Consider the following 27,800-nt stretch of genomic DNA (forward strand, 5'->3'; position numbering starts at 1 on the left):
CTATCTATCTGTCTACAGGTCATTACCAGGCAGTGATATAGGAGTTTATCTCTTTTCAAAAAGTCTTCCTGTTACCTTATTCACTGCAACAAGATTTCTCTCTTTTTTCAGAAGTATTGTGTAATGTTATTTTTCATCATTCATTGATTATTAGCAAGTCCTTGTACATGTCACATTTGGAAATCTGGTTAACGAGTGTTCGGTGTGTTTAAAGCAAGGTACCTGGTCATAATGATATCACAGATAGGACTAATAGTATCAGTAGAACTGTAGATACAAAGGTACCTGGTCATAATGATATCACAGATAGGACTAATAGTATCAGTAGAACTGGATAGCAAGGTACCTGGTCATAATGATATCACAGATAGGACTAATAGTATCAGTAGAACTGTAGATACAAAGGTACCTGGTCATAATGATATCACAGATAGGACTAATAGTATCAGTAGAACTGGATAGCAAGGTACCTGGTCATAATGATATCACAGATAGGACTAATAGTATCAGTAGAACTGTGGATAGCAAGGTACCTGGTCATAATGATATCACAGATAGGACTAATAGTATCTCGGTAGAACTGTATAGCAAGGTACCTGGTCATAATGATATCACAGATAGGACTAATAGTATCAGTAGAACTGGATAGCAAGGTACCTGGTCATAATGATATCACAGATAGGACTAATAGTTTCAGTAGAACTGGATAGCAAGGTACCTGGTCATAATGATATCACAGATAGGACTAATAGTATCAGTAGAACTGGATAGCAAGGTACCTGGTCATAGTGATATCACAGATAGGACTAATAATATCAGTAGAACTGGATAGCAAGGTACCTGGTCATAATGATATCACAGATAGGACTAATAGTATCTTGGTAGAACTGTATAGCAAGGTACTTGGTCATAATGATATCACAGATAGGACTAATAGTATCAGTAGAACTGGATAGCAAGGTACCTGGTCATAGTAATATCACAGATAGGACTAATGATATCAGTAGAACTGGATAGCAAGGTACCTGGTCATAATGATATCACAGATAGGACTAATAGTATCTCGGTAGAACTGTATAGCAAGGTATTTGGTCATAATGATATCACAGATAGGACTAATAGTATCGGGAGAACTGGATAGCAAGGTACCTGGTCATAATGATATCACAGATAGGACTAATAGTATCAGTAGAACTGTGGATAGCAACGTACTTGGTCGTAATGATATCACAGAAAAAACTAATAGTATCTCAGTAGAACTCTGGATAAACGTAATTGCACTCAGATTTATTTATGTTATACAATTGTTTTATATCACCCACTTGGTATTAGTAGAAATGCAAAACCCAAATTACTGCAATAGTGTAACTGTTTCCAATCCCTAGTCCATATATGTATGTATTGTATAGGATTATATAGGGATACAGATTCTCTTGACCTCTTGAACATAAAGATAGGTTTGATTTTTTAAAGTCCCTTTAATTCAGTGAAAGTTACACATGTGAATTATGATGACAATCAGTCAAATAGAAGCTATGGGATATGATCAAACTTCATCTGGATATGGTTGTGAAAATATTTTATTTACATTCGCCAAGGGTGTGGTACAAATGTAATAAGTAATGATTTTGCTCCCCCCAGAGTGTGGGAGTAAGTTATGATGACACTCCCCCCAGAGTGTTGGAGTAAGTTGTGATGGCGATCTCTGAGGGTGTGGTAGTAAGTTATGATCATGCTCCCCCAAGATATGGCTGTAAATTATGATGACACTCCCCCAGGGTGTGGCAGTAAATTATGATGACACTCCCGCAGGGTGTGGCAGTAAATTATGATGACACTCCTCCCGGGTGTGGTGGTAAGTTATGATGGCACTCCCCCGGTGTGTGGTAGTAAGTAATGATGACACTCCCCCGGGTGTGGTTGTAAGTTTTGATGACACTCTCCCATAGTGTGATAGTAAGTTATGATTACACTTTCCCGAGGTATGGTATTAAGTTTTGATGACACACCCCTTAGATACGAAAGTAAGTCATAATGACACACCCTCAGGATGTGGTAATAAGTTATGATGACACTCCCCCGGGGTGTGGTAGTAAGTAATGATGACACTCCCCCGGGTGTGGTTGTAAGTGTTGATGACACTCTCCCATAGTGTGATAGTAAGTTATGATTACACTTTCCCAAGGCATGGTATTAAGTTTTGATGACACACCTCTAAGATACGAAAGTAAGTCATAATGACACACCCTCAGGATGTGGTAATAAGTTATGATGACACTCCCCCAAGATGTGGTAGTATCATTATGATGATTAATAAGTGATGTTCTTTTTCTTGGTGTAATAATAAATTATGTCACTGCCCCAGAGTTTGATAATATGACACTCTCCCTGGGTGTGATATTTGATAGTATATTACAATATTACTTTGATGAAATAACAATTTAATGACTCCTGTCATTGGTATGTCATTGTTTGGGATATTTTATATTAAAATCATTAAATAAATGATATTGTGTTTGTGCTCTATTTAGATAAACAATCTACATCAGCTTTCAAATAAGCCCTTTAATTGCACATTGTACATACATAACATTTTTCTTCTCAGCATCATTCCTTGAGGGAATTATACAGGTATATCCATGCTTTTCACTTTATATCCTTTATGTCTCAGCTCGGGGTTGAAACCGGAGGATTCTCCTGTACAATATCTGTGACGTCACATGTCTATGACATGAAGCATAGGAATAACAACTCATACCTTAAAAGGCCAGCAGGTTTAGAGAAAAATAATATCAATCACTTGTTTGTTGGACAAGGGGACCCCAACATCAGGGAAAAGATCATCAAAGTTGCAAACATACCTATAATTTTCTTTTCCTTTATAATGAGATTCCACTTTCTCGCATCCAAGTGGATCAAAGATTTTATTGATCTTGGATAAGTTTGATTTTCAGGGCTCTAGGGACAAGGTCACCATTAATATCTTTAGAAATTCCTTTGTCAGCACCTCCTGGAATTAAGGACTTTCATCAACTTCACACACTTTCAAAGGATAATTATATCCAGATAAAGTTTGAATTGCAGGGTTCTTTGATCAAGGTCAAGGTCACTTGCTATTTTCAAGAACTCTTTGTCATCACCTCTAGCAGTGTCATTACTTGAGGGATTTTGATCAAATTTCACACACCACGTAAAAAACCATTTTAAACTATGACAATTTTGAATTTCAAGGTCATCATTTCTATTCAGAAATATGTCGCTGCTCAAGCAGTATCATTCTTTGAACGGTTTTGATATATTACTCATCACTCATTTTTTAACCACAAGGAGATCACTGGCTATACTTAGTTATTAAATGTAAAGACATGTTTCTACTTTAATTGTTTTTTTTTATTGCTTTCAACTTGTTCTCAAAAAAAGTGCATGAAAAATATATTCACAACGAGCTTGTATGTAGAATGCTGGTATTTCAGCCCACTATCATCAAATAGTGCATGAACTATCATATTGCCCATTGTCAATTTTTAATTGCTGCATCCTTCCTTAAACGTGTCTCATTTTTTTTCTCAAAAAGGTTTTACTAGTCCCTCATTATGGAGATTAACATGGACGCTGACCTCTAGTGTCTCTGACACCCATCAAAGACTCTACCTTCAAATGTCTCTGATATTCCTCACACTCTGCCTTAAGTGTCCAATACCCAGCAGACTGACACCACCTTTTGATATCCTACACCCAACAAACTAACTCTGCCCTCCGATGTCTCAACTTGAAGACTCCATCATCCAATGTATACCAAACATGATAAACTCCAATGTCTCTGATACTCTTCAGACTCAATCCTGTCTCTAATCAAACTTATCTAATATCTTTGATACCTATCTAACTTTGATACTGTCAGTCAAATTCCTTCCATCTGTATCTCCAATATCCATTCAGACCCCTAACTGTCAGACTCTCAAATGTCTCGATCTTTATCAATCATATCCTGCTCTCATGGACCTCCCACACCTACAATCAATCTCTATTCTCAAATGTTTCATGTCGCTCACCAATCAGATTCTGTCTTAAATTTCGTCCCAATAAAACCACACTCATTCCTGATATTCTTCCACACACAAGCATGAACTCCCAAACCAGTCATATTTATGAATTAGAGTCACTACAATGCACAAATATATAAAATGACATTCTTTAAATACGCTCACTTCCTTCAGATATCTTTAGGACCAAACAACTCAAATTTCTCTGGCGTCTAGATAGAGCAAGCTTTTTGAGTGCATGTACAAGTTAAAATTGCCCGGCATTGACAGCAAAGTTTGAAAGATGAACAATTGTTATGTGACTTGGCTTGAAAGGCTTCACTTATAAGGTAGTCACATGTACAAACTCGACAAATAATCATCGTAGGCATCAAATAATAATGTACTTTAACCAATATTAGCATATATCCACATATTTTTCAATCTGGATGTTATTGTTCAATGCTTGGGACCAGCTACCTTAAACCGTTTTTGTTTACGTATTGAGAGTTGTCTCCCCTGTTCACGTGTGTACTGTAGCCCAAAGAAGAAGTGATGCAGTTTTTCTGCAGTGCTGGTCGTGGGACGGAGAAGTTTGTAGCTGAGGAAATCAAAACAAAACTTGGTGGGAAAGCGATTCAGGTGATGACAAGGAACATGTAGACGACATGGTGATATGCTACTGATAGTGCAAATTTCTCTGTATATGTTATAGCCAGTAATAAGTTGCAACCGATAAATGCTACCTCCTTTTTGTTGTCCACTAATAAGCCCATCCCTTAATTTGTGTCAGTAAGTTATGTGTTGGACTTTTGAATTTATTTCAGGACAAATATAACATCAATTGTAGTTTGATAACTTGCCACGGTATTGAGAACATCCTATATACATCTTAAATGTGTATTATCTACAGTTGAATTATGGTGCTCGCCTCCATTTGGACATTGCAATTTTTCCTAGTTGATGATTCTAACAAATGAGACGATAATTGCACAATACATCTGTAATTTAAAATGTGCATCAATCTTTTCTGCTTGTGCTTGCAGGAGAAATTTTCACTTAGTCTGATCCAAATCAAATTTAAATTGAGAATCTAGCCAGTTCATCAGATTAAAATTCCAACATTTTACTGAAATTATCCTCAGGTGACGGATGGAAAGGTGTTTTTCCAAACAGGTGTGGAGGTTGCTGGAGAAATCAGCCAGCTGAGGTCTATAGAAAGGGCATTTGTCCAGGTGGTCAGATGCAGCTCTCTAGGTAAACTTCAAGAATAATTATCACTCTAATTCACATCAAACCTCCAGCAGGAATCAACCCATTCGTTATCACTATATGAAAACTGTTACATCACTCAAATCATCTCATAAGCAGCTCAATCAACAATAACATCAAAACTATCAGAAAGTCTAAAGGAAATGACCATACTAGTCTATTTTGGAGGAATTTTTGATATTATGTGAAACATATGTGAGGTTGGACCAGAAACTTGTAAGGGTGCTAGTACAGTATGTAATACAACAATACAGATTACTTGGTATTACTCATTTTGTACATCTGACATTTCCTATATGAACCTTGCATGCAATCTAATATAGAACATGTACCATGTCATACTTCTGTATATTATATGATATCAACGTTACAAAATGCATATACAAATCATGACTGACTCAGAATTCATATGTGTTATGATTCCATTATGTTAAAATTAGCTGGTGACACTGCTGTACAAAACATGTAACTGAGTACTAAGTTTGCTTTCTCTCAGATGGTGTGAAATCTGTCCAAGATGTAGGAAAAATCATACTCTGTAAGGATCACTGGACCAGTGCTGACCTTACAGGGTTAGTTACTAGGATGCACAATCTACATGAAGATGGTTCTTGCCCAGAGAGTAAGAAACGGCGCATAGATGATGAAAAACCACCAGTAACATTCAGGATATCATGTAAATGTGCAGGGAGAATAGGACGAAAAATTCAATCTCAGGTATAAATCTTGACGATAAAAAAATTCATTTTTAGCATGTTGGAAAATCTTATCTCAACAGATTTCTTAATTTAACAGAAACTTGTCAATAGAGGACTCCTTCTAAAATGTCTATATCTTCAGAATTGTATAAGATTAATTCTCGCTAGAGATACATCTCTACAATGGACACTAATCTTCATCTGTAAGTTTATAAAATTTTGATGTGATAATTCTCATTTATTTTCATATCATTATCAAGATGCTATCAAGGTATATTGGTGGTGGTCTGCAGCGACTGGTCAGCTGGAAAGTTGACCTGCGCAACCCATCCATAGAGGTGAGTTGATTATAACTTTGCATTTTTTTTATATTTTTCAATTAATGATAAACAATGAAAGATGGACAGTTATATTTAGTATAGGAGCCATGTTAAACAGTTCTATTGTACAATCTATGGTGCGATGTTTTGGGGTGTTTTTCAAGAAAAAAACGTTCATTGTTTTACAGATCTGTGTCCATATGAATGATGACCGACTGACTGTGGGTATTCCCCTTCAGAGGTAAGTAAGTAGCAATATTGCTGCTCAGAACATAAGATGTAAATTCACTTTTCACACTTTTTTAGACAGATATACATGTGAATCAGTGGAACTGTGATAATTTATCTTTCTCCATTCTCATTGGGTGAACCAGATTTATGGGGACTGTATAGTGGGCCTTCCAGATAAATGACTACTTGATAGTGGGCCTTCCAGGTTAATGGTGACTAAATAATAGGCTTTCCAGATAAATGACTACTGAATAGTGGGCCTTCAAGGTAAATGACTACTTGATAGTGGGCTTTCCAGGTTAATGGTGACTGAATAGTGGGCCTTCCAGGTTAATGGTAACTAAATAGTAGGCTTTCCAGATAAATATAACTTGATAGTGGGCCTTCCTGGTTAATGGTGAAAAAAATAGTAGGCTTTCCAGATAAATATAACTGGATAGTGGGCCTTCCAGGTTAATGGTGACTAAATAGTAGGCTTTCCAGATAAATATAACTGGATAGTGGGCCTTCCAGGTTAATGGTGACTAAATAGTAGGCTTTCCAGATAGATATAACTGGATATAGGGCCTTCCAGGTTAATGGCGACTAAATAGTAGGCTTTCCAGATAAATATAACTGGATAGTGGGCCTTCCAGGTTAATGGTGACTAAATAGTAGGCTTTCCAGATAAATGACTACTGGATAGTGGGCTTTCCAGGTTAATGGTGACTAAATAGTAGGCTTTCCAGATAAATGACTACTTGATAGTGGGCCTTCCAGGTTAATGTTGACAGGATAATGGGCAGCCAAATTTATGGGGATGGATGTGGGGCAACCGATAATAGTGGGTGGATATTGGGGTCAATTAGATAAATTGTGTCTGGATAGTCATGTAAACCATATCAACGGTAACTGGATATTGTAACACCAAGGTTACTGATAAATTGAGATCATTCAATTTCATTGTGTTTTGTAGCATCCCAGTATCAAAACGCAGCTACATTCGTCACTTTGGTCTTCGAGGGACAATCGCCTGGATCATGTCAAACTTACTAGATATACAGGTAAACAGAAGAATAGGAATATTTCTTAATGTTCATGATCTGAATACAATTTCAGTGAAGTAAGAAAAAACAGCTACAAGAGAGGTATCTGATCGAGTAGCCATACATCTTGTAATTAGGGTATTATTTGAGTTTCAGTTTGATATGAAAATATACCTTCCATATATATCAAGTGCTGTTCCACAAAATAACAGCATTCAAAAATGTTGCATGCAGTTATTTTCAATATACATGTACCAACAGGATTTCTGGTTCCAAATGTCACATATATAAATTATGATAAATTAAAATTTTAGATTGCGAATTTCTGATTTATAAATTCCAAACGGAAAGCATTACAGAAATATATTTTTAGTTGAAGCAGCTTCATGCATGCTCCTCATAGTTATCAAGTGTCAATTAATCACTTGACCAACTGACCCACACATTTGTGCAATTTTCATATTTGGTCTGTGATATTGTTGATTCTCATGTATTTTTTTTACCTTCTCAACAGTCTTATGATGTGGTACTGGACCCAATGTGTGGGAAGGCCACACTAATAGTTGAAGCCTGTCAAAACTTCAAAGTAAGTCTTTCATCTATGCTTCAGAGGTAACACAAGAAAGATAGCAATATGTAAATGTAAGCTATTATTAATTTTAACGGCCCGTCAACACATAAAATGTCATTAGGGCCATTAACCGGAAATGTAAGCAAACTGATTTATCTATATTGGACATAAAAAATCGGTAAGCAGGACCAGACAACACCAATGAATTTATATATTCCTGTGCCTAGCAACTACACATGTTATTTCCACCAACATCAAAGATAGTACACTAGTTACTATGACGTAATGAATTGGTGACGTCATAATGCAAGTAAACGGATAATAGCGGAGTTCCGCTTTGCCCTAGGCTAATGCTATGTAATGTACAAATATCAATACTTTGTATTGGACATAAGTAACATAAGTTTAAGGGTTTAGATAATAGTTTTTGTTTGTGGAGTGGAAATGAGAAGAAAAAATGTAGAACAAGTGTTGATTGGTGACACATGATGATTAATATGTTTTCATTCTTTTTCAATAACAAGAAAAATTTACACAAACATGGTTTAACTATCATCTACTGTATTTATTGTATGATTTGTGTGGGTATGCGGAAATTTTTTTTTGTTACTATTCTGAATAACCTTCAATAGTGGAATTGATGTTAAATGAACATTTAAATTCTCAAACTTTTTGAAATAACTCTCAAGACAGCAACCTATCTTGGCATGGATATCAGCAAGGATCAGCTTTCAAAGGCTGCAGAAAATCTTTTGTGGTCACATCTTCATGGTAACATAGGACTTGTTCAAGGGGATGCCAAGTGTAAGTAGAAAGGTTAAGTATATAAAATGTTGAGAAGACATGAAATACCATGTTACAAATCTAATCATAAAGCATTATCAATAATTTACTGTTGATCAGTATCAAGCCAGCTTCAAGAATTTGTGTAAAAAGATATTTAATTACAGCAAACCTTAAATTACTAAAGCATTCATAAATAAACAATAGTTATGAAGGAAACATATATACAATTATTAAATTGTCTTGAAATGTGTCTTTGTCAGTAAAATGTGACTCAGTGGGGTGTTTTGCTGCTGTGTCCAGTTGACAACACTTCAGGGTGATGACACTATAAACTGCCCCTTGAATGTCTCTTCATCTGTGGACAGCATCCTATCTAAAAAATATCCAAACACTCCAGAAGACTTGTAATATAAAAGTTATCATCAAACAAATATAAAAAAAAAACACTTTGAAGTTAACTTAGAGACCATATTGCTTTTTAAAATACTTTTGAAATTATTTTGTATTCACCGATTTGTTTTAGATTTTTAGGTCATCTGACCCAAAGGGTCAAGATGACCTATAGCCATCGTGCTTCGTCCGTCATCGTTCGCCGTGCGCCGTCCGCCGTGCATAAACTTTTCATTCAAACAACTTCTTCTCAAATACTAGAAGGTCTAGGGGGCTAATACTTGGCACAGAGCATACTGGCATGGAACTCTACCAAGTTTGTTCAAGTGAATGACCTTGACCCACTTTAAAGGTCACAGGGGTCAAATATCTTGTATCTAATGTCAGATGACCGTTAAGGCCAATGGGCCTCTTGTTTTTTTTTTTTTATTGTTTGAATTGTTATTGTTATACTAAGAATGTTATTTTGTCTCCCAGGTATGCCACTAGATTCTGAAAGCATTGACAAGGTATTGTGTGACGCTCCTTTTGGTCAGAACTTTCTCCCAGACTGTGATAATATTTTGGAATTCTACAAGCAAAGTCTTACAGAAATATCCAGGTAAACAGTTGCACTATACATCCTTCAATACTTTCTTGATCAAAAACTGAAGGTAATATTATGCCTACCTTATAATGTTTGCTGCAGTTAATTTTTTTATTCCTTTTTTGATGTGGATGATTTTTTTACTGTGATTATTAGTGTATTACTGGAAATACATGTTTCATAAATGAGGAACAAAAATGACCTGCGCAAAACATGGGGATTTTTTTTTTTTTTTTAGTTTCTGGTTTTCAGTATTTAGGTTTTAGGCTTGCAGTCTCTACAAATATTTCCAGCAGTTTTAGTGCAGACCTTTAGAAGGTCATGTTCAAATTTCAATATGTGATAATCACTGACATCCTCATTTTCAAATTACTTTAGGTTATATGGATTAATGAATTCTGAACCTTAAATTGATGTCCGTGTTACTCATTACCACTATAGAAAATCAGGCAACTTTTCTTATGGGCAATTCATTGTTAGGCAATATGCAGATGTGTTGATTTTATTTTATAGAAACAGTTCATACAGGAGACATTTTCACTTTTGTAGGGTGCTGAAACCTGGGGGTCGTTTGGTATTACTGACAAGTCAACAATTAAGTTTGAAAGTGTGTGGTCTGTGTGGACAGCCTGGTAACAAAGAAAGGGAACCAGTGTCAGGGAGCGAGGATGATGATTTGGTGAACATTTCTGATGGACATGGTCAGATCAAGGTCACCCCATTGACCTTTTCAACAGAAGAATCAATAAATGACCAACAAAAATCAGAGATACTTGACAGAAAATCACCAGTACGTGATTGTGAATTAAAATGTGGGGATGCAGATGGTAATGTTATAAGTCTGCAAACAAAAAGTGAAACTGATGACTTGATTGTGAAAAGTCCAATTTGTGATTCTCAGAATATATTTGTACAGTCTGATGTGAGTCACCATTGTAATGATACTAAGCTAGTGTTAGGAGAACCAGTTCAGGAGAGGTCAGGTCAAGGTTATGTTGATTCATCTTCTCAAGGTCACATAAATGTTTGCGGATGTATTGTAAGTGATAACCAACAATTAAAATCTGTGAACTGTCTCAGTAAATTGAGGGTAAGTGAGAGTCACTATGTCAAACTAGGAGAAACTGATGCAGTTATATGTGTGATTAACAAAATTGATGAAAGATGAATAATTTAATAAACTTACAAAATACATGTATATCTTATTTGTTTTCTGTCTATTTTTTCACAGATCTTTTGGAAAGTATCATTATTTACACCATCTTGGATGTAGTATTGCATGTCTGGTGGTTCGGGTAGGGGTATGGGTGTTTCCAGAGACACAGTGTCAAGATCTCTCCATCTCTGGATGGAATTTTGTCCAGCACAATGTGTAAAGTGTACAGTATTATAATTTTTGCCTAATTTATTTTCTCAACTTGCAATTATTTCTACATGTATTTAAAATTTAAAATGTTTTTTCACAATTTCACTTGAAAGATCCATTTTCTTGCCAATATTCAGCTTGTTTTCTGTCATGGGGACATACAAATGGAAATGTAAGATCCTTTTCTATTCCTTGATATCATCAGATTTCAAGTGGACTGTCCTGGTGTGTTGATGGATGGGGACCCATTCTGCTGGAACTGAATCCTAAATGAAATAAGAAAGATATGTTAGGAAAAATTGTGACAAACAATTGATCAACAAGTATTAATTGTTCTTGTCACCGTGAGTACAAGCATGAAACGGGTCTCATCAGTGGGGTAACTGGGGAAGGAACCAAAGTACCAGAACAACCAAATAGTTTGGTTCAGGTGTTGAATCCTGGTCACTTGATGAAAGCGAGAACATCACCACTGATGAAATTATATCGCAGATCACCCAGCATGTCTGTCAGAAAAAGTCAAATCTGCCCTAAAATCCGCCTTTGTATAGAAAAAATTTGCACTGAGAGATCTTGACAATATAACAATCTTGAAATCTAACATGGGTCATTTGTTTTATAATCAATAATATTTTACTGAAAATATGTCATATTATTTCTTCAGAAATACGAAATTATGTTACCGCGGTACCATTAATTGAATGAATGAAGAATTGGACATTATTGATTATTTTGCCAGTAGAACTGAATATTATTTTCAAAAGGCATTGAACATCATTTTACCACAAAAGATGCATTATCATCTTATACTAATTACATATGGAAGCTTTGTCAACGTATTCATTAAAAGCTGACCACATATTCCATGGCTCCTTTGGGAGGGAAACATTTCCTGAGAAATGGACGAGCAGGTGATGAGTAACAACAAGACTTTCCTCAAACTGTAGGGGGCAGTACAGATTACTTGACATGTGACTAATGCAATAGACGCCAGGGCTGTTCTAATAGATAAAGCAAACATCTCCCAGACAGGACATCTGAATCTTTTCCTCAGGGAAGAATGACTTGAAATGTTTTTGGACTTGAGGTTGGTATACTCGCTATTAAACTTTGTCCGTCATTTTAGTCTAGCCTGAGCATTGAATTCACCACCAACATACTGGAAAGACTTTGTGAAATAATGTATCACCATACAAGTATCATTTAAAATCTGACCGATGTTAGTACAGTCTTGATAATTTGCAAATGCCTGTATTTTCCACTATATTCCCTCCAAAAAAACGTTTTGATTCACCATTTGAATCCAATCCATACCAAAATTTCCAAATGATTAAACATTTTAGATCAAAAGACTGTTTACGTATTCAAGAGCAAGTTCAGATGTGGACAGAGAAAGTCAAAATCATTCATTTTGCCATGTGTGGCAGCCATTCTGGAACCATTAAGGCATATATGCCGCAGGCCAAATATTATGATGACAGACATCTTGAATTCAGAAAATTAAAATTGTTCAAAAAATTTTGTTCTTCCATCATGCTATGCATGTTATTTATAAAATAATTTGAGCAACACTGCACTTTTTTTTTTAAAATTATTAAATATAAAATGCTTCCACTAGGGTACTATGTATACGTTATCAAAAAATAATTTTGGTCGTTTTATCTTAAGTTCATAAAGATCAGTTTACTGTCAGTACATGTCAGAACCTAGTAACAGTATACATTTACCAACATCCAGATGTACTTGTATCAGAATCCAACTTCACAGGTTGATATGCAGTAATATGAGAGACAATTCATCATTTTATTCAGCAATAAGTACATACCAGATAATAAGCCCATCCTTTCTATAATTGTATTTCATTAAAATCATACACCAATGTTAGTTCATCATCATGTTATAAGGTTATTCCTTTCATATAACATTAATATAGAAGAAATTCTCATGAACGCTTAAATAAGGTAAATGTTTTTGTTTGTCAAAAACTATGATGATACCTATTATAGTAAAGCATTGTCTTTCATAAACTTTCATTTGTGCAGAGATCTCCGCACATAGTTTTCTACCAATCTCTTTCATACTTGGTAGCCTCAATAAACATGATACGGAGTTGTATATTGCTAAATGGCAGTTTGATTTAACTGTATTTGGAAGAGTTACTGTCCTTTGTTTTTTTTCATAATATATTGTCCAAAGATCTCCTTTGTCAGTTTTCAACCAATTTCTTCAAACCTTGGTAAGTTTAATCACCATAACATAAAACTATCTTTTCCTGAATGTCAGTTTGATGCAATGGTATTTTGAAGAGTTACTGCTCCTTGTTTTCATAATCTAAATCTTGTTTGTAGATCTCCTTTCTCAGCTTCCCATCAACTCTTCCAAACTATGACTTGAAATTGTATTTTTTTCTGAATAGCACTACAATTCAACAGTTTTTTTTTTGCCAATATATAATGTGTTGGGCCCCTGGGCCAACAGCAAGATAAATAAAAATAGATTTCTTTGGAAGTTTAATTCTTGCTGGTTTTATTTTTTGTACCTGTTTTAAATAAAAAAGTGATAACAATAGAATCCTTATAAAATATGTAGAAAATGACTTTTCAAATTCTTCTAGATTTCGACTTATCAATAATCTGAAATTGTTGATACCCTACTGCATATTATTCACAGTCTCCTTCAAATCCTCGGTCATCATCTTCAGTCTACAGTAGTTGAAAGTGGGACTTAACAGTGATCACTCCATCATTGTTATCAGATTACCTTGAAATATGATCAATGAAGTAATAACAACAGTATGGACAAGTGAATCGTCCAATATTCGACATATAAGACATATATTATTACATCATATATACAGAACATAGATTAAAAACAAAATTATCAACTAAAACTGAGAATTTTAATATTTATACTACTGTTCTTGGTTTTAGTTTACAACTTTGTATTTGCTGTATGTTCTATGTATGTGATGTAATTTTTGTAATATTTGTGTCTTGATAAACCGGCAGATGGTCTAAAAATATTAACTTGTCCATACTGCCACTATTACTTCAGTAATCATATATATATATATATATATGATCAATGAAGAATAAGGACAGTATGAACAAGTGAATTGTAATACAATAATAATTGTATATATATATATTGGGAGTGATGCAGACAATTTTCAGAATGTCATCCATGCTTGAGATGATACAGTCATCAACACATTGCATTGTCCATAAAATTCACAAACACCTTACAAAGTTTGAAAAACAACATTTATTACATTTTAAAGTATTAAATTAAAACTGTACTAAATATCAGATATGCACTCAGATATATTTTTTCAATGAGTATAACCAGCATACAAGGTAGATATTCAAAATTGGCCATTCTGGAGTTGATTCCATGTATTTGACATTATATTAATTTACTGTAAGAATGAATATCAAGCTCAGCTTTGTTTCATACATTTCAGAAGGTTTAAAGCTACTGCAGCTGATCTGCAAGTTCTGTACATATGCAGCTACTGGGATATATTATGATAACTATTCATTATATGGACATCAAGCAACTTTATAGACTGGTTGTTCCTTTAGCGTAATTTTACATGCAATAGACTGAATGGCATTGCTGAAAGGCATTTCAGTCAACTGTAATAATAAACTAATATTAGTATGAAGAGTCTAAGTGTTGGATTTCACTTTTCCCCTTTTCTCCAACACTTGTGAATGTTGTAAGTACAGTATTTCCTTATGGATAATTGACATGAGATGAGAAGTCACATGCCACATACAGTGGTACTTCCATTCTGTATTTTTCACAGTCAAATAGGTCCTTTTTCAATCAAAATATGGGTACCAGTATCTGTTGTCTTCATAGTTCACTTGGATTTGTAATCATTTTCACTTTTTACCTGAATTTAGATGCAACAGAAATTGGCTAGATATCTTGGTAATGTTGCAGATAATGTAGGATAACCGATCAAATTTCCCTTAATCACAAATATTCCGTCTTCTGTAGGCAATCTGCATATGACCAGATTTATTTCGTTATTTTTTCCTTATTCCTATTCTTTTCCATTTTACACTTTGGTTGTGATTTGTTGAATTTCGCAATACTGCAATAGGGCTTTGTAAGGTTGTCTTGAAATCACTTCATATTTTGTTGTTGGGTTTATTGTATTTTTCTAGTAAATTGTTCACTTTTACCTTTCCTTTGCGAAAGAAATTGTCCTAATTCGATCTTTCCGTTAGAAAAACACTTAACTGCAGATTGAGTTAATAGTTTTACTCTGTATATTCTAAGGATTATTTTAGTTCAAGAAACATCTCCATCACATCTTTTCCACCTTCTGTGCAAACAACCAGATCTGTTTAGCAACTTCTTTCTGAAGCTCTTCCTTAGTAGCTTTCGGATGTGCTTTAATGAACTTCGCAATATTCATACAGGTTTCTGCTCTCATTGCCTTGAGCTCCCTCTCACCACTCAATCTTTGATAAAGTTCATATCCCACCCGAACTGTGGTCACTTCTTTCAAGAAGTCAGTTTTGTCATTGTGAAGCCAATCTAGGTCAGCAAGCTGTTGAATCAGGTCAGCATTCCCAAGCTCCCAACTCTCATCAAGACCTAACGCCATGATTACCGATTCTAGGTGATCAACACAAATATATGAATAGTGATACAGGATAGCGTGAACAACACCCAAACATAAACGTAAATAATGTAAACCGGAAGTCGTTCACAGCAGCGCCGCCTGTGAGAGAAATTTCATTTCCGGGAAGAATGATGAAAATAATACAAACACGGACAGAAACGAGAATTAAGGGAAAACTCTTTCATAATGGGTAATGGATTTGAAACATAGATCACCCGTCGACATCTCCACTACAACTTTAATAGTGGTATATGTTTGATTGAGGCTTTTTGAAAGAGAAATAGTATCTTGAAAAAAATCAGGATCATTGTTGTGATAACGTGAGATTTCTATCGGTTCATTGTTATCGAGGCATTTAAACACATGGTCATACCCAAAGGTTCAACGAGGGGAACAGGAGTATGTCTAAGTGCTTTACTGAGTTAGGTACGTATCAGAGTGTAAGTGTTATGGATTTTCTTTGATATTTATTTATCATGCGTCAAACTAGTGTATAGTTATTTAGACTAGTTGTTTGAATTTATTATACACCTTTCCAGCAATTCATTTTTGTTCTTTGAAAAAAAAAATAATCATTTTGAATGTAATCATCAAAGACACTTTGTAGTTTAATAATTGAAAGATATTTACGATTTAATGTCCTGAATTTATTGTAATTAAATAAATTTCCATTTACTAATATAACTCGTCCCTGGCACTTTTATCTCAAATGTAAACAACTAACAATCAACAATTAAGTAAAAGTCCACAGCCCTGTGCTATGTATTATATATATTGGACTTGGTAGTTTGGCTTAGGTTGTTTTCATTCCAGATGCAAATTCATATGTCTAAGCCAATAGAAGGCATAAGGGTATATTACATGAATTATAGAGTTACCTGATCTGCTAGCCCCAATAATAAGTCTTTTTGTAGTTAACTCCAATCTCTAGCTGTGGCAGGTGATATTTAGCTTTTCACAAAGAAAGTGTGTAAAGACCTAGGATCTTTGAAAGTTTGAATTGAAAAATAGTATCATGAGAACAATAGAATATTGGCCATATGGCATGTTTTCTCATATGAGTGAAAACAATATATTAAAGACAGGTAAATAAAGGTATATAATAATGCACATCATACAATTATTCTATAGTAAAGAAAATACATGTTCTTAGAAAAAATAGATATTGTTAATTTACTTTTTTATTTAATTTTCAGCAAAATACCCATGGATAATGTCCTTTCAGTAATATGGAGAAGGTATTGCACAGTAGCAGTCAGCAGTCTACTGCAGGGGAATATTCCCAAGGAAGTCCAAGTCACAAACCACCTCGGGGGCAGTCTATTAAATATGGAGAGCTAGTCATTCTAGGGTAAAGATCATACATTTGGATCATGTTTAACCTTCAAACTGGCACTTTAGCAGCACTTCCTCAGTATTTATCATTGACATCTATCAACAGTATTTTTTGGTCATATATAAAAGACTGCATGCCTTAATTTCTTTCTATGTTTCTTTATATATAAATATATATATTCCAGACTAAATGAGAATTTCAAAAGGCACATGTATTTGTGATTCTATCCCAAAAGACTGTGAGAGCTTTTACTCATGAAGATGTATTGAATTTATAATTCATTGGATAGTTCACAACGCTTGATCTCCTAGTACTTATATTATTAAAATATAAATTGTTTTATTTCCCAAGGTACAATGGACACTTACCGAATGGTGACAAAGGAAGGAGAAAAAGTAAATTTATTTTGGCCAAAAGAATAGCTGGAAATGGCGTCAAACCATATCGAAAACACATCGTCAAAAATCCCCAGTCTTCCAAGGTAAGATCACAACAGAAATGGAAACCGCTTGAAAGAAAGAAAAGCACAACCTCTACACAGTAACACTATCATATATTCTGTAAGTGTAAAATGCAATTATTGCTTAAGTATCCTATTTTATGGATCTCGGGTAAAATACTTTTTCAAACTCATAAAAAATTGAAGTTGGATAAAACAGTGAAAAAACTTCTTGAATACTATATATACAAAGTTGTAGTCATGTTTTATACATGTATGTTGCAGCCTTGATTTTATTTGTCTATTCAGTGTTTTCTGACATAGACTGTGGCATATATACTACCAGCAATTCATCAAATCCTGATTTATGTAATTGTTCCTAGCTATTTGGTACATGCAATGATTTTTGGGACTTAGATATCTGAGTGCTGATTCACGATTTGCCTGTGTGATTCACTAAATCTAGTCCTGGGACTCCTCAAAATTTTTGAATTGGTGCCATAAAAAACATTCAAAAATTACTGACATAACAGATAAATATATTAAACACAAAATGTTGAGACTGTATTAAATGATAATTAGTACATCATGAGACATGGTCCACTCCCACTCTAAAATATGTTGTACAAAATGGATTCACTAAGAAAATAGATATCAGGCTTTCATTGAAGTCCCAGTCAGAGGTAATGGCTGATTTTGTACAACATATTCTAACCAAGGTATGTATTTCTATGTGTACAGGCCGTCCAGGACACTCACCAACACTCTGTGTCCTACACTCTGTCTCGTAACCAGGCTGTCATTGTAGAATACAAACAGGATCCCAACACAGATATGTACCAGGTAATTACAACTTCACATAGCATTACAACACTTTTTATTACCAGATAAACTATTTCAACCCACTGTAAAACTGTTACTTGTCGGAGGAGGAAGAGACAAAATTTAATTTTGTAAGCATTTTTCATATACTGTTTTCAGATTAGTAGAGTTCATCATTTGAACATACTAGTAAAGAGGCTATCGAGCTTGACAGAACAGTGGTAAAAAAATTTCAAATTTGTTTGATTGCATTTTGTATTGTTTTCTAGATTGGTCGTTCTTCAGAAGTACCTATAGACTATGTTGTGATGGACACAATACCAGGGAATCAACGGACAGCCAATGACAGTATCACTCAGAGCACTATATCACGGTTTGCTTGTAGAATCCTTGTGGACAGAGATCCACCTTACACAGCGAGAATATTTGCAGCAGGCTTTGACTCTGGGAGAAATATATTTTTAGGGGTTAGTACATCTGAATAAATGATTTTTGTCTGTATGTATGATCGTACAGTTACTGGTTCTTTAAAAAAAATGCAAAGGATGTACTTAGAACCTACTTGAAATGTCTAGGTCCTTGACATGAGTGACTTGTACCGTGATGTCATAGAAAGGAGATACATGCTTGTTGTTTCCTGTATATTAAGCTAAAGAACATTTATTCTTCTCATTAAGGTCATACTCTCTTCCTTTCACACATACAAATCTAGACAATATTTCCTCACATTTCTTGACAGTCATTAGCTGAATTTATTGTGGAACATCTGTTTTTAGTGCTAAATATATACAGCAGTTTTTCTTTCAGAAATGATATAAGTTGATGAATTGTTAGTTCAATATAACAATTTCTCATAAGACCTTTAAGTTATCTAATGTAATAAAGTTTGTAGTCACTCCTTAAGTTGTCACATTGTAACAGTTATATATCAGAGTCTGGTGCCACTAGTCTGGGTCTTTCAGAGAAGTTAGGACATTATTGTTTCTGTCAATGTTAGATCTCAATTCTGAGAGATATCAGGGATTTTCCAAGATCACAAAAAATGTTTTCTTTGGTGGTTTGAAATTTTCATAATGAAGTTTTTGTAGTATATTATGTTTAGTACAATGGTGGACCAATCAATGTAGGGTTGTTTTATTTACCTGCTATACCTGTAAGATTGTCCTTTTATAGGAGAAAGCTGTGAAGTGGTATTCAGGAGAGGAAATTGATGGATTGACAACCAATGGTGTATTCATTATGCAGCCCCAGGGTGGCTTTAATCCCACTGGCAAACCAGGGGTATGGCGAGAAGTGTCTGTGGGTGGTGCTATATATCCCCTCAGAGAATCCAGGTCGGCACCCCTTAAAAGCAACCAGGTCAGTTACATCATTGTCAAGGAGCTTTAATGATATTCCAAATTTCAACAATACATTCTTATCAGCAGTACTTCAGGCGTATTAGTTTTAATTTGTTTATCTAATACGAACATTTATATTTTCAATTATCAGTTGTTGAATTTTTCATCTTGTTACTACTGTGAACATAGTTGAATTCTATGGTTGGTACCTTGAACAAAGGCTGTAGTCAAAATTTTGGAATAGGTGTTTGTCCAAATTTAGCTGTCACATTTTTGTAATTTCTTCATTCATTTTTATGCTCATATGGAATTAAATCAGAACAAACATGTTCTCATGATCATTTCAGATAATCAAAATCATACTGGGATATATACATTGAAATCTTCATATCCAAAACACTTGTTTCCAACCGACATCAACAGCAAAGTCTTTGTTAAATTCAATAACATTTGTCACAATCCTTTTGTTTTATAGAACAAACAAAACTTTTTAAAATCAAACTGATATAATATGACTATGTACTGGGAATGTGTCCATAAGAGTTTCTGATATGAGTTATGCTCCCTTCCACACTTATTTCCTTACTTCAGATTTGAGCTAATTATTTCAGATTCTGGATGAGGACAATATTCTCCATGATGGAACTGTGATAGATCTTTGTGGTGCTACGTTACTATGGAGATCAGCTCTTGGCCTCATCACTTCTCCGGTACAGCATTAATTATATATTTTTAAAAAAAAATCTTAGAGAGACCAGAATTACATACATTAAGAATTAACAACTTAGTTCATTTGATAGTATGACCTTATAATGGGATAAGGTATTTCTGAGATATGTATGGAATTGGAAATGAGGGAAAATTTGACGGCTTTGTAGCTTATCACACATCTACAATTTCTAGATTTTGTTTCATATAATTTGGTATCAAACTACAAAGTCAATTTTTTTAAACTGATTTGTTATTTCTTCATTTATTTCCTTATTACAATATCAATTTAGTACTTAAAAATACATGTAATGAAAAAAAGTTATCACTTCTTGGTAATTAAAAAAACACACAGATCAGTTAAATTATTATTGTTTCCCTGATTTCATTTTTTTTCTGTCATACAAATTATCAGGTAAGAAAACCTGAAATACAGATTTTTATTGTTGATAATAAATACATTGCAATAACTCAAAACAACACCATTCGCAACAAACAGAAATGTTATTAAACATTACCTGTTACTTCTAAATGCAAATTGTCTTCTATATAAGTGAAATAATGGCTGCTGTTACTGTTCAGCATCACATTCTATCAAATGACAGCATGAATGTTCTGAAGATAATGAAATAAGTTTGAAGGTCAGCTAAAAGTACTTTTCAAAGTTAACATGGAAAGGGACTTTCCATTAACTGTCGCTCAGCAAAAACACAACTTTAGTCTGTACCAGTGTTTCATCATTTAAAGTTGGAACTTTTGATTTAATCTTTGAATCAATTTTTGAGTTAATGAATATGAATCTTATTTTGAGTCGGTGAACCTGAGGTTAAGTCTGTATCCTTCTCTCATCCTTTACAGAGTGAACATGAGTTTCAGTCCCTAGTTGAAGAGATAAATGCTGGACGTCCTCAGTGTCCAGTGGGCCTGATGACCCTGGTTTTGCCCAGTAAAGGCACGCTGGAGCTGTCGGACAAACAGCCGTATGTGTACCTGCAATGTGGCCATGTCCACGGCCAACACCAGTGGGGACAGAAGGAGAATGATAGCCGTACCTGTCCCCTTTGTATAAAGGTATTACCTGTATCATTAACTACTTATAGATGGCAGTTATAGACAGTATGGATAGACATTATGCATTGCATGTATCCATGGCATTTGTAGGAATATTAAAACATACCAGGTCCACTGAGAACAATTCTTACAAATTCATTCTCTATATTGTATTTCTGTTCATACCCTTAAATTGCACCATTGCACATTAACCAAAAGCACTTGATGGCAAGCTGTTGAAGGGTTTCAATTTTATATTTGGTATTATTGTATTTAAACTGTAAGAGGTTATGTATGTTTTATGGATAAAACAATGATAAGAATATAATGAATTAATTAAAATTGCCTAATGTGACACTCTAGGTTGTGTGACAACTGTAGGTCAGATTAAACAGGATTTCAGAATACAAATGTTATTTGTTAGTTTTCTTTAAATATCAGAATACAACTTAATATCACCATTTGATCTAGGAACATTCAATAGACAGATAATAAAAGTTACACAGATTTCATTAAATAACATCCAAACCTTTTGAAATATTTCAGGACGGGCCATTTGTAAAGTTGAAGATGGGCTGTGAATTGAGTGTATATGTTGACGCTGAGCCCCCTACCCACTGTTTTAACCCATGTGGACATATAGCATCAGAAGCTACTGTTAGGTGAGAAACATTGCACACCAATCAAATTGTTGATACTTGATCTTGTGTTCTGCAACATGTGTTTGTAGATTCCAATGAGCAATTTCACACTGTGCCATTTTTTAAGGCATTTGATTTAAATATTTGAATTTGGTTGAGGTATTGTTATCGTAACCATTTACTTGCAGATATTGGTCCCTGGTTCCTGTTCCCCATGGTTGTCAAGGTTTCCAGGCCGTGTGTCCTTTTTGTGCCACGCCCCTACATGCCGACCCTGGCTATGTGAAATTGATATTTCAGGACCACACGGATGACTGATACAAGTCTGCATGTGATAATGGACCAGCATACTCATACATTCTAATGCTGTACTTTTCTTATTAGCTAAAGAAGTCACAGATTTCACTGCTGGCAGTAGCTTTCTTCAGTACATTTCAAATAAGCCCAGGGTGAGGCTAAACTTTCAATGTAGACAGAGAGAATTGTGGTATGGTGGCAGTTGCTTAAAGATAATTCCAGTGTCAGCCATTTTTGTGGTTGCTCAGTTTCTTGTGATGCCACACATCTTGCCTGAAATGATCATCATTTTGTCTCTGATGGTTAATATATATCAGTTAGATTTTTAAAAGTTGATTTCTCTCATGCTCTCCCAGATGCTTCATTATTACTAGTATAAATATACTAAATTTAGCACAATCAAATATTTACATATTGTTCCTTTTTGATAAATTAGGGAATTGAATTTGTGGATTCCAATAATTGTTATGTAAACAACATAAAGAAATTGCAGTCGATATTAGTGCAGTCGTATTTAAGTGCAAGTTTCCATGTGAAAAGAGCTAAGATAAAATAATCACATAAAATGTACAGAGAGTACAGATAAAATCATGTTCTATAAATTGTAAACTCCAAATGAAACAATAGTAATATATGGAAAAGCAGAAACACACTGAAAGAAGCATAGACTTTAATTAAAATTCAACAAGTGAAAACTGTAGATTAATCTAAAGATATATTACATCTACAAATCACAGGAGTTAAACAGACAGATCACTTTTTATAAGATTTGGTAATTGTATGTCTATAGGAGCTGAGTGGTCAGACTATTTTACTCCCCTCATTCCTCCTCTGTGTACGTCATTGTCAGATTATATGGGCATTTTTGGTACCATCCAATCAGAGGACCATTTTATACCCACACAATTTAGCCAGCTCAGATCCAAAGACTTTTTTATATTTATATACCCCCACAATTTACCCAGTTCAGACCTGAGGACTGTTTTATACTCGTATACCCACACAATTTACCCAGCTCAGACCCACAGAACATTTTATATATCCTTACAATTTTGCAAGCTCAGTCCTGAGGACCATTTAATACTTATATAATCACACAATTTAGCCAGTCCAGTAAAGCTCATACCATAAGGATGCTTTTATTCACACTACAGGTCGTGATTATGCTGATATGCTGTGATACGTCCCCTTCTAATGCAGCAATATTGGTCCAGCTTTTAATTTAAACATCTTTTCCTTTCTTTACTAAAAAATGTCATGTAACCTATGTACACTAGTCATATGAACAAATTTTCAAGTGTTTTGTTGTATGTGAAATGACCCCCACTCCCGCCCTCTCAAAAAAATATATATATATATCTGTACATGTATGAAAATGAAAACTATACATTGACCCAGCTAAACCTCCTTAAAAATTACCTAAACTAATCCCCATTCCAAATTATTATTCTCTTCTTATATATGTGCAGAAAAGAGTACAAACATTAGTGTTAAGTATTAGGGTTTCCTGATCTACATATGCTTAATGATACCAATACATTGATGACTGCATAGAGACCATGACATCATTGTACACATAGTATTTAGTATTTTCATACAAAATAAACAAAACTATTACACAACAATATCATAACATAGATATGACAAGGAATGCAGAACAATAACTTGGATAAATTGTACTTACAGTTTTATTTATGAACAATAACTTGATATGCTGAGGTGTAAGCTCTCAAATGCTGTTGTGCTTTAAGGGTATGCCAACTCTGCCAATATTTTTCATCCAAGATTGGTGATTTATATACATGTATTGTTATGAAAATGTCCTCACCTCACATTACTGATGGAAATGAAAGTCATAGATCAAGAAGACAAATAAATTGACAGAGAGATCTGAATGGTACTAATAAGTGATGCATGAGAAACTCTAGATACATGCCTGATGGAATCTCATTATTTGGGGAAAATTCTGAAATGTTCCTAAAGAATGTTTGCCTGGCCATTGGAGGGTAACTTGAATAGATGGTGCCAGAAGTTCTTTAAATCACTTTAGAAACTCCATTCTAGGTAGAGTAAACACATGAAATGAATTCCTGATATGTTTGGATGAGCTTGTGGTATAATTTGCAAAGAGATATCTGCCTGTTCTTAAACTCTGTGATAAGCTTTGGACATATTCCCAAAGTAATAAAGGCAAATTTGGAGGTGTTTCGAAAGGAATATTTGTAAGGTCAGTGAGGGTAAATATGGAAAGTGTTCTAGGAAAGATTTGTCAGAAATATGCTCTGAAGATGAACCAAAGGAATGAAAAGATGAACATTTTAAGGTTCTGCAGGAAACGTAGACTTTGGGAGTGTTAGCTTTCACGTAAAGGTTTGAAATGGTTAGAGCTGCTGAAACTGCAAGAGAAACACTAGGTACAAATCATGACTGCAGCTGGCCTGTGGAATATTTGGAAAGGTCCAGTCGTATCTGTCCCAAACTAATGTGCTGAATATTGTTAGTTTTCAGAATTTAAGGCTAAAGCAGGACTGCTGTACACAAATATGAAAGTGGGTTATGTGATATGGTGAAAGAAAATCAAATGAAAATTAGATTTATGAAATAGATAGTCATTGTAATTGGATAAACATAAAATAGAATGTACTTCACAGAGAAAGTAATGACTGTTGAGTAAATTGTTTTTTGTCTTGTTCACTTGTACTAAGAGAAGTTTTTGGTGATAAAATACTACATGATTATTTTCATCAACAAAACTGTCACGATGAATTTAAAACTATTTTATTTGATTACAGTTACAGTAATGATGGTTGATAAAGGGTAATCTGAAGTAAGATAAATGCAAGTGAATTCTAATGAAAGCAATTTTTGATGTGTGTTATGAAGATGTATATAACCCTAACAAAAACAATACACTTGACCTGTTTATACTTTCAAAAAGTTCTACATGATACCAATTTTTTATGAACAGTTCAAATCTTTAGAAGGTATTTATGTTTTTTACATGTCAAAATTCTTGAAAAGTCAGCGATGATAATTTGGTGCTGTTCAAGTTCAATCTAATAGTATCTGTAATCTGTAATTAGCTTTAGTTTAAATTAGGTTGGATATATACTTTTCCAAAATCCCTTTCAATTGTGGAGAACAAAACTATTTCAGACTTTGATAAAGGAGATGAAATAGTCTGTTAATGTACAGCCGATGTTGTCTTGTTTAGTTAATGGACTAGAACAGAATAGAATTATCGGAGACAGAGAGTCACACTGAATCACACTGACCATTCCATGTACAGCATTGCTACATTTTACCAGCCCTTTATATACTATGCAATCTTTGTGTTACTGTATATGTATGTGTTTAGTTTGGTCATCCTCATCAGCTTGTCTCATCCCCTCATCTTCCAGTTATGTGTTCAGTTCCACTAATCAATTTATTTTTACCTCCGTTTATCCCACATTGAACAATGTAACCTGATGAGAAATAGTAATAGTATATTCTGTTATGGAGACAGGACTATGAATATATTAGTTTATCAAAATATCAGTATGTTTACCAAGTACCAAAGTATTTAAAAGTATAAAGTACACAGACTAACAATAACACATGTAGCTATGGCTAATTGTTTCTAAACATTCTGATCAACAGTTATTGGTAGAAATATTAACCAAGATAAAATTGATATTTATATCTTTAAATCTTTTTCAAAATTAAGTATTTAGTGTCCTTTTCTAGGCTCTTTTTTATGAACACTAATTCAGTTTTTTTTCTTAATATCAAGAAATGTTTATGATACTTGATTATTGTTCAATTTTTTCTGTGATGAAATAGAGTTTTTGCATGAGACTGTATTGGGTTTTGTTTCTCGGTAATGGCAATATCACTAAAGATTGAAGTAACAATTCTATAGGTAAAATGTGAAAAAAGTCATGTTGTGTAGCACAAAGAGTTCCCCCTTTATAAACTACCTGTATTTACATTGTTGACAGCAAGCACTTCAATATTTTATTTATGTGATAAACCATATGTTTACCCAATAAAACTAGTCAAAAATGATTTAAGCTGCAGCACATTTTTTTCAGTCATATGAAATGTTTTAACTTGAAATTCCCTGTATTATAAATGATGAATTTCTTGAAACCAGCAAGCTAGTGTTGTTTAGTGATAAATATAATACCAGTTTTTTGTATATAAGTTGTGCAAACTTTCCTGAAACTGGATTTAGTGTTATTATAGATAAACATACATTTGTTTTAAATAATGATATACTGTAATTAATTTTTCATTATGTTTTAGACTTGAGGAAAGGTACTTCAACTGACCTGATTTGTTGGTGTTTTCCATAAAAATTTTCCAGTAAAATATCTACCCCAAGCTAGGAGTCTGGGGTTTGTGTTTTCCATTAGGAATTGCCCAGTAAAAATCCATCCCAAGCTACGAGTTCAGTCTTTGTGTTTTCCATGAATCTTCTAATGAAATATCTATCCCAAGCTAGGAGTCAAGTTTTTGTGTTTTTCATAAGGGCTCATTCAGTAAAATGTCTATCCCAAGGTGGGAGTGGAGGGTTTGTGATAGGTATAGCACTCACAATTAATTAATCATCAAAAGTAGTAACCATCAGGGTACCTAATTGTAGATATATATTACTAATGTTGGAGACCTTGATACAGTGCATTATTTTCTGAATAGTAAGGTTAAATGTGGAGCTTCATTCTATAACACCCATATTATTTTACTTTCTTATTTCATGACAATTTAAGTTGATCATAACCAACATAAGCTCATTTATTTATTGTAACACTTACAACCCACCATTTTATCAGTATTTCTCAAATTTGTCAAACTTCTGTATATTATTGTTTATACATGTATCATTTTGTTTCCAACATAATGAATTCCTTTCTAGCACACCTGGTCTTATAGACCATTGGGCTTATGCCATGACATGACATCCGTCTTCCATTTCTCTTTTGATCTCCTAGAGTTACTGCCCTCCATTTCACCATGTGAGTACAATCAGATGGTATAGTGATAAGCTTGACAGCTGATAGGGGCAGAGAATGCCTTTTTTCCATCAATCTTTCCTCTGTTATTTTCTTATTTCCTTAACGCTTCTGGTGTGAAAGAGCTGTATCATTGACTGGATTTTGTTTTGAGTATGATTTAGTAAAGGAGGGTCAAGGTTATGTAAATGGAGTGCCATTAGTGAGGAACAAGCTCTGAGTGTGAGAGAAATGAAGATAAAATGATCATTACTGGCTGGA

The 27,800-nt window shown here is 34.2% G+C and overlaps 3 protein-coding genes across 3 annotated transcripts; 2 read left to right on the forward strand and 1 right to left on the reverse strand.

The window, feature by feature from the left end:
• Nucleotides 1–4,526: 4,526 nt before the first annotated feature.
• LOC132560986 (THUMP domain-containing protein 2-like) lies at nt 4,527–11,095 on the forward strand. Its single transcript, XM_060225694.1, has 10 exons — nt 4,527–4,664; nt 5,168–5,279; nt 5,791–6,011; nt 6,253–6,330; nt 6,501–6,553; nt 7,499–7,586; nt 8,083–8,154; nt 8,829–8,943; nt 9,793–9,916; nt 10,451–11,095. The coding sequence occupies exons 1-10, from the start codon at nt 4,578–4,580 to the stop codon at nt 11,067–11,069; spliced, it is 1,569 nt and encodes a 522-aa protein (XP_060081677.1). The 5' UTR covers nt 4,527–4,577; the 3' UTR covers nt 11,070–11,095.
• A 3,418-nt stretch (nt 11,096–14,513) lies between these two features.
• LOC132560943 (uncharacterized) lies at nt 14,514–15,972 on the reverse strand. Its single transcript, XM_060225647.1, has one exon. The coding sequence runs from the start codon at nt 15,889–15,891 to the stop codon at nt 15,589–15,591; it is 303 nt and encodes a 100-aa protein (XP_060081630.1). The 5' UTR covers nt 15,892–15,972; the 3' UTR covers nt 14,514–15,588.
• A 1,166-nt stretch (nt 15,973–17,138) lies between these two features.
• LOC132560968 (protein pellino-like) lies at nt 17,139–22,563 on the forward strand. The gene is made up of 9 exons (XM_060225676.1): nt 17,139–17,260; nt 17,597–17,726; nt 18,426–18,527; nt 18,776–18,973; nt 19,680–19,865; nt 20,458–20,556; nt 21,413–21,625; nt 22,151–22,266; nt 22,434–22,563. The coding sequence occupies exons 1-9, from the start codon at nt 17,139–17,141 to the stop codon at nt 22,561–22,563; spliced, it is 1,296 nt and encodes a 431-aa protein (XP_060081659.1).
• Nucleotides 22,564–27,800: the final 5,237 nt, after the last annotated feature.

Source organism: Ylistrum balloti, unplaced genomic scaffold, assembly GCF_031769215.1.
Source record: "Ylistrum balloti isolate Yb309-2 unplaced genomic scaffold, AGI_CSIRO_Ybal_v1 Utg371132, whole genome shotgun sequence".
Classification (NCBI taxonomy): domain Eukaryota; kingdom Metazoa; phylum Mollusca; class Bivalvia; order Pectinida; family Pectinidae; genus Ylistrum; species Ylistrum balloti.

Bases quoted from the DNA above. Each gene is read 5' to 3' on its own strand.
- LOC132560986 (XM_060225694.1), top strand. From the start codon at position 4,578: ATGCAGTTTTTCTGCAGTGCTGGTCGTGGGACGGAGAAGTTTGTAGCT. The intron at 4,665-5,167 runs GTGATGACAAGG...AATTATCCTCAG, and splicing joins TTGGTGGGAAAGCGATTCAG to GTGACGGATGGAAAGGTGTT. The intron at 5,280-5,790 runs GTAAACTTCAAG...GCTTTCTCTCAG, and splicing joins GGTCAGATGCAGCTCTCTAG to ATGGTGTGAAATCTGTCCAA.
- LOC132560943 (XM_060225647.1), bottom strand. From the start codon at position 15,891: ATGGCGTTAGGTCTTGATGAGAGTTGGGAGCTTGGGAATGCTGACCTG.
- LOC132560968 (XM_060225676.1), top strand. From the start codon at position 17,139: ATGGAGAAGGTATTGCACAGTAGCAGTCAGCAGTCTACTGCAGGGGAA. The intron at 18,528-18,775 runs GTAATTACAACT...ATTGTTTTCTAG, and splicing joins CCAACACAGATATGTACCAG to ATTGGTCGTTCTTCAGAAGT. The intron at 19,866-20,457 runs GTCAGTTACATC...TAATTATTTCAG, and splicing joins CACCCCTTAAAAGCAACCAG to ATTCTGGATGAGGACAATAT.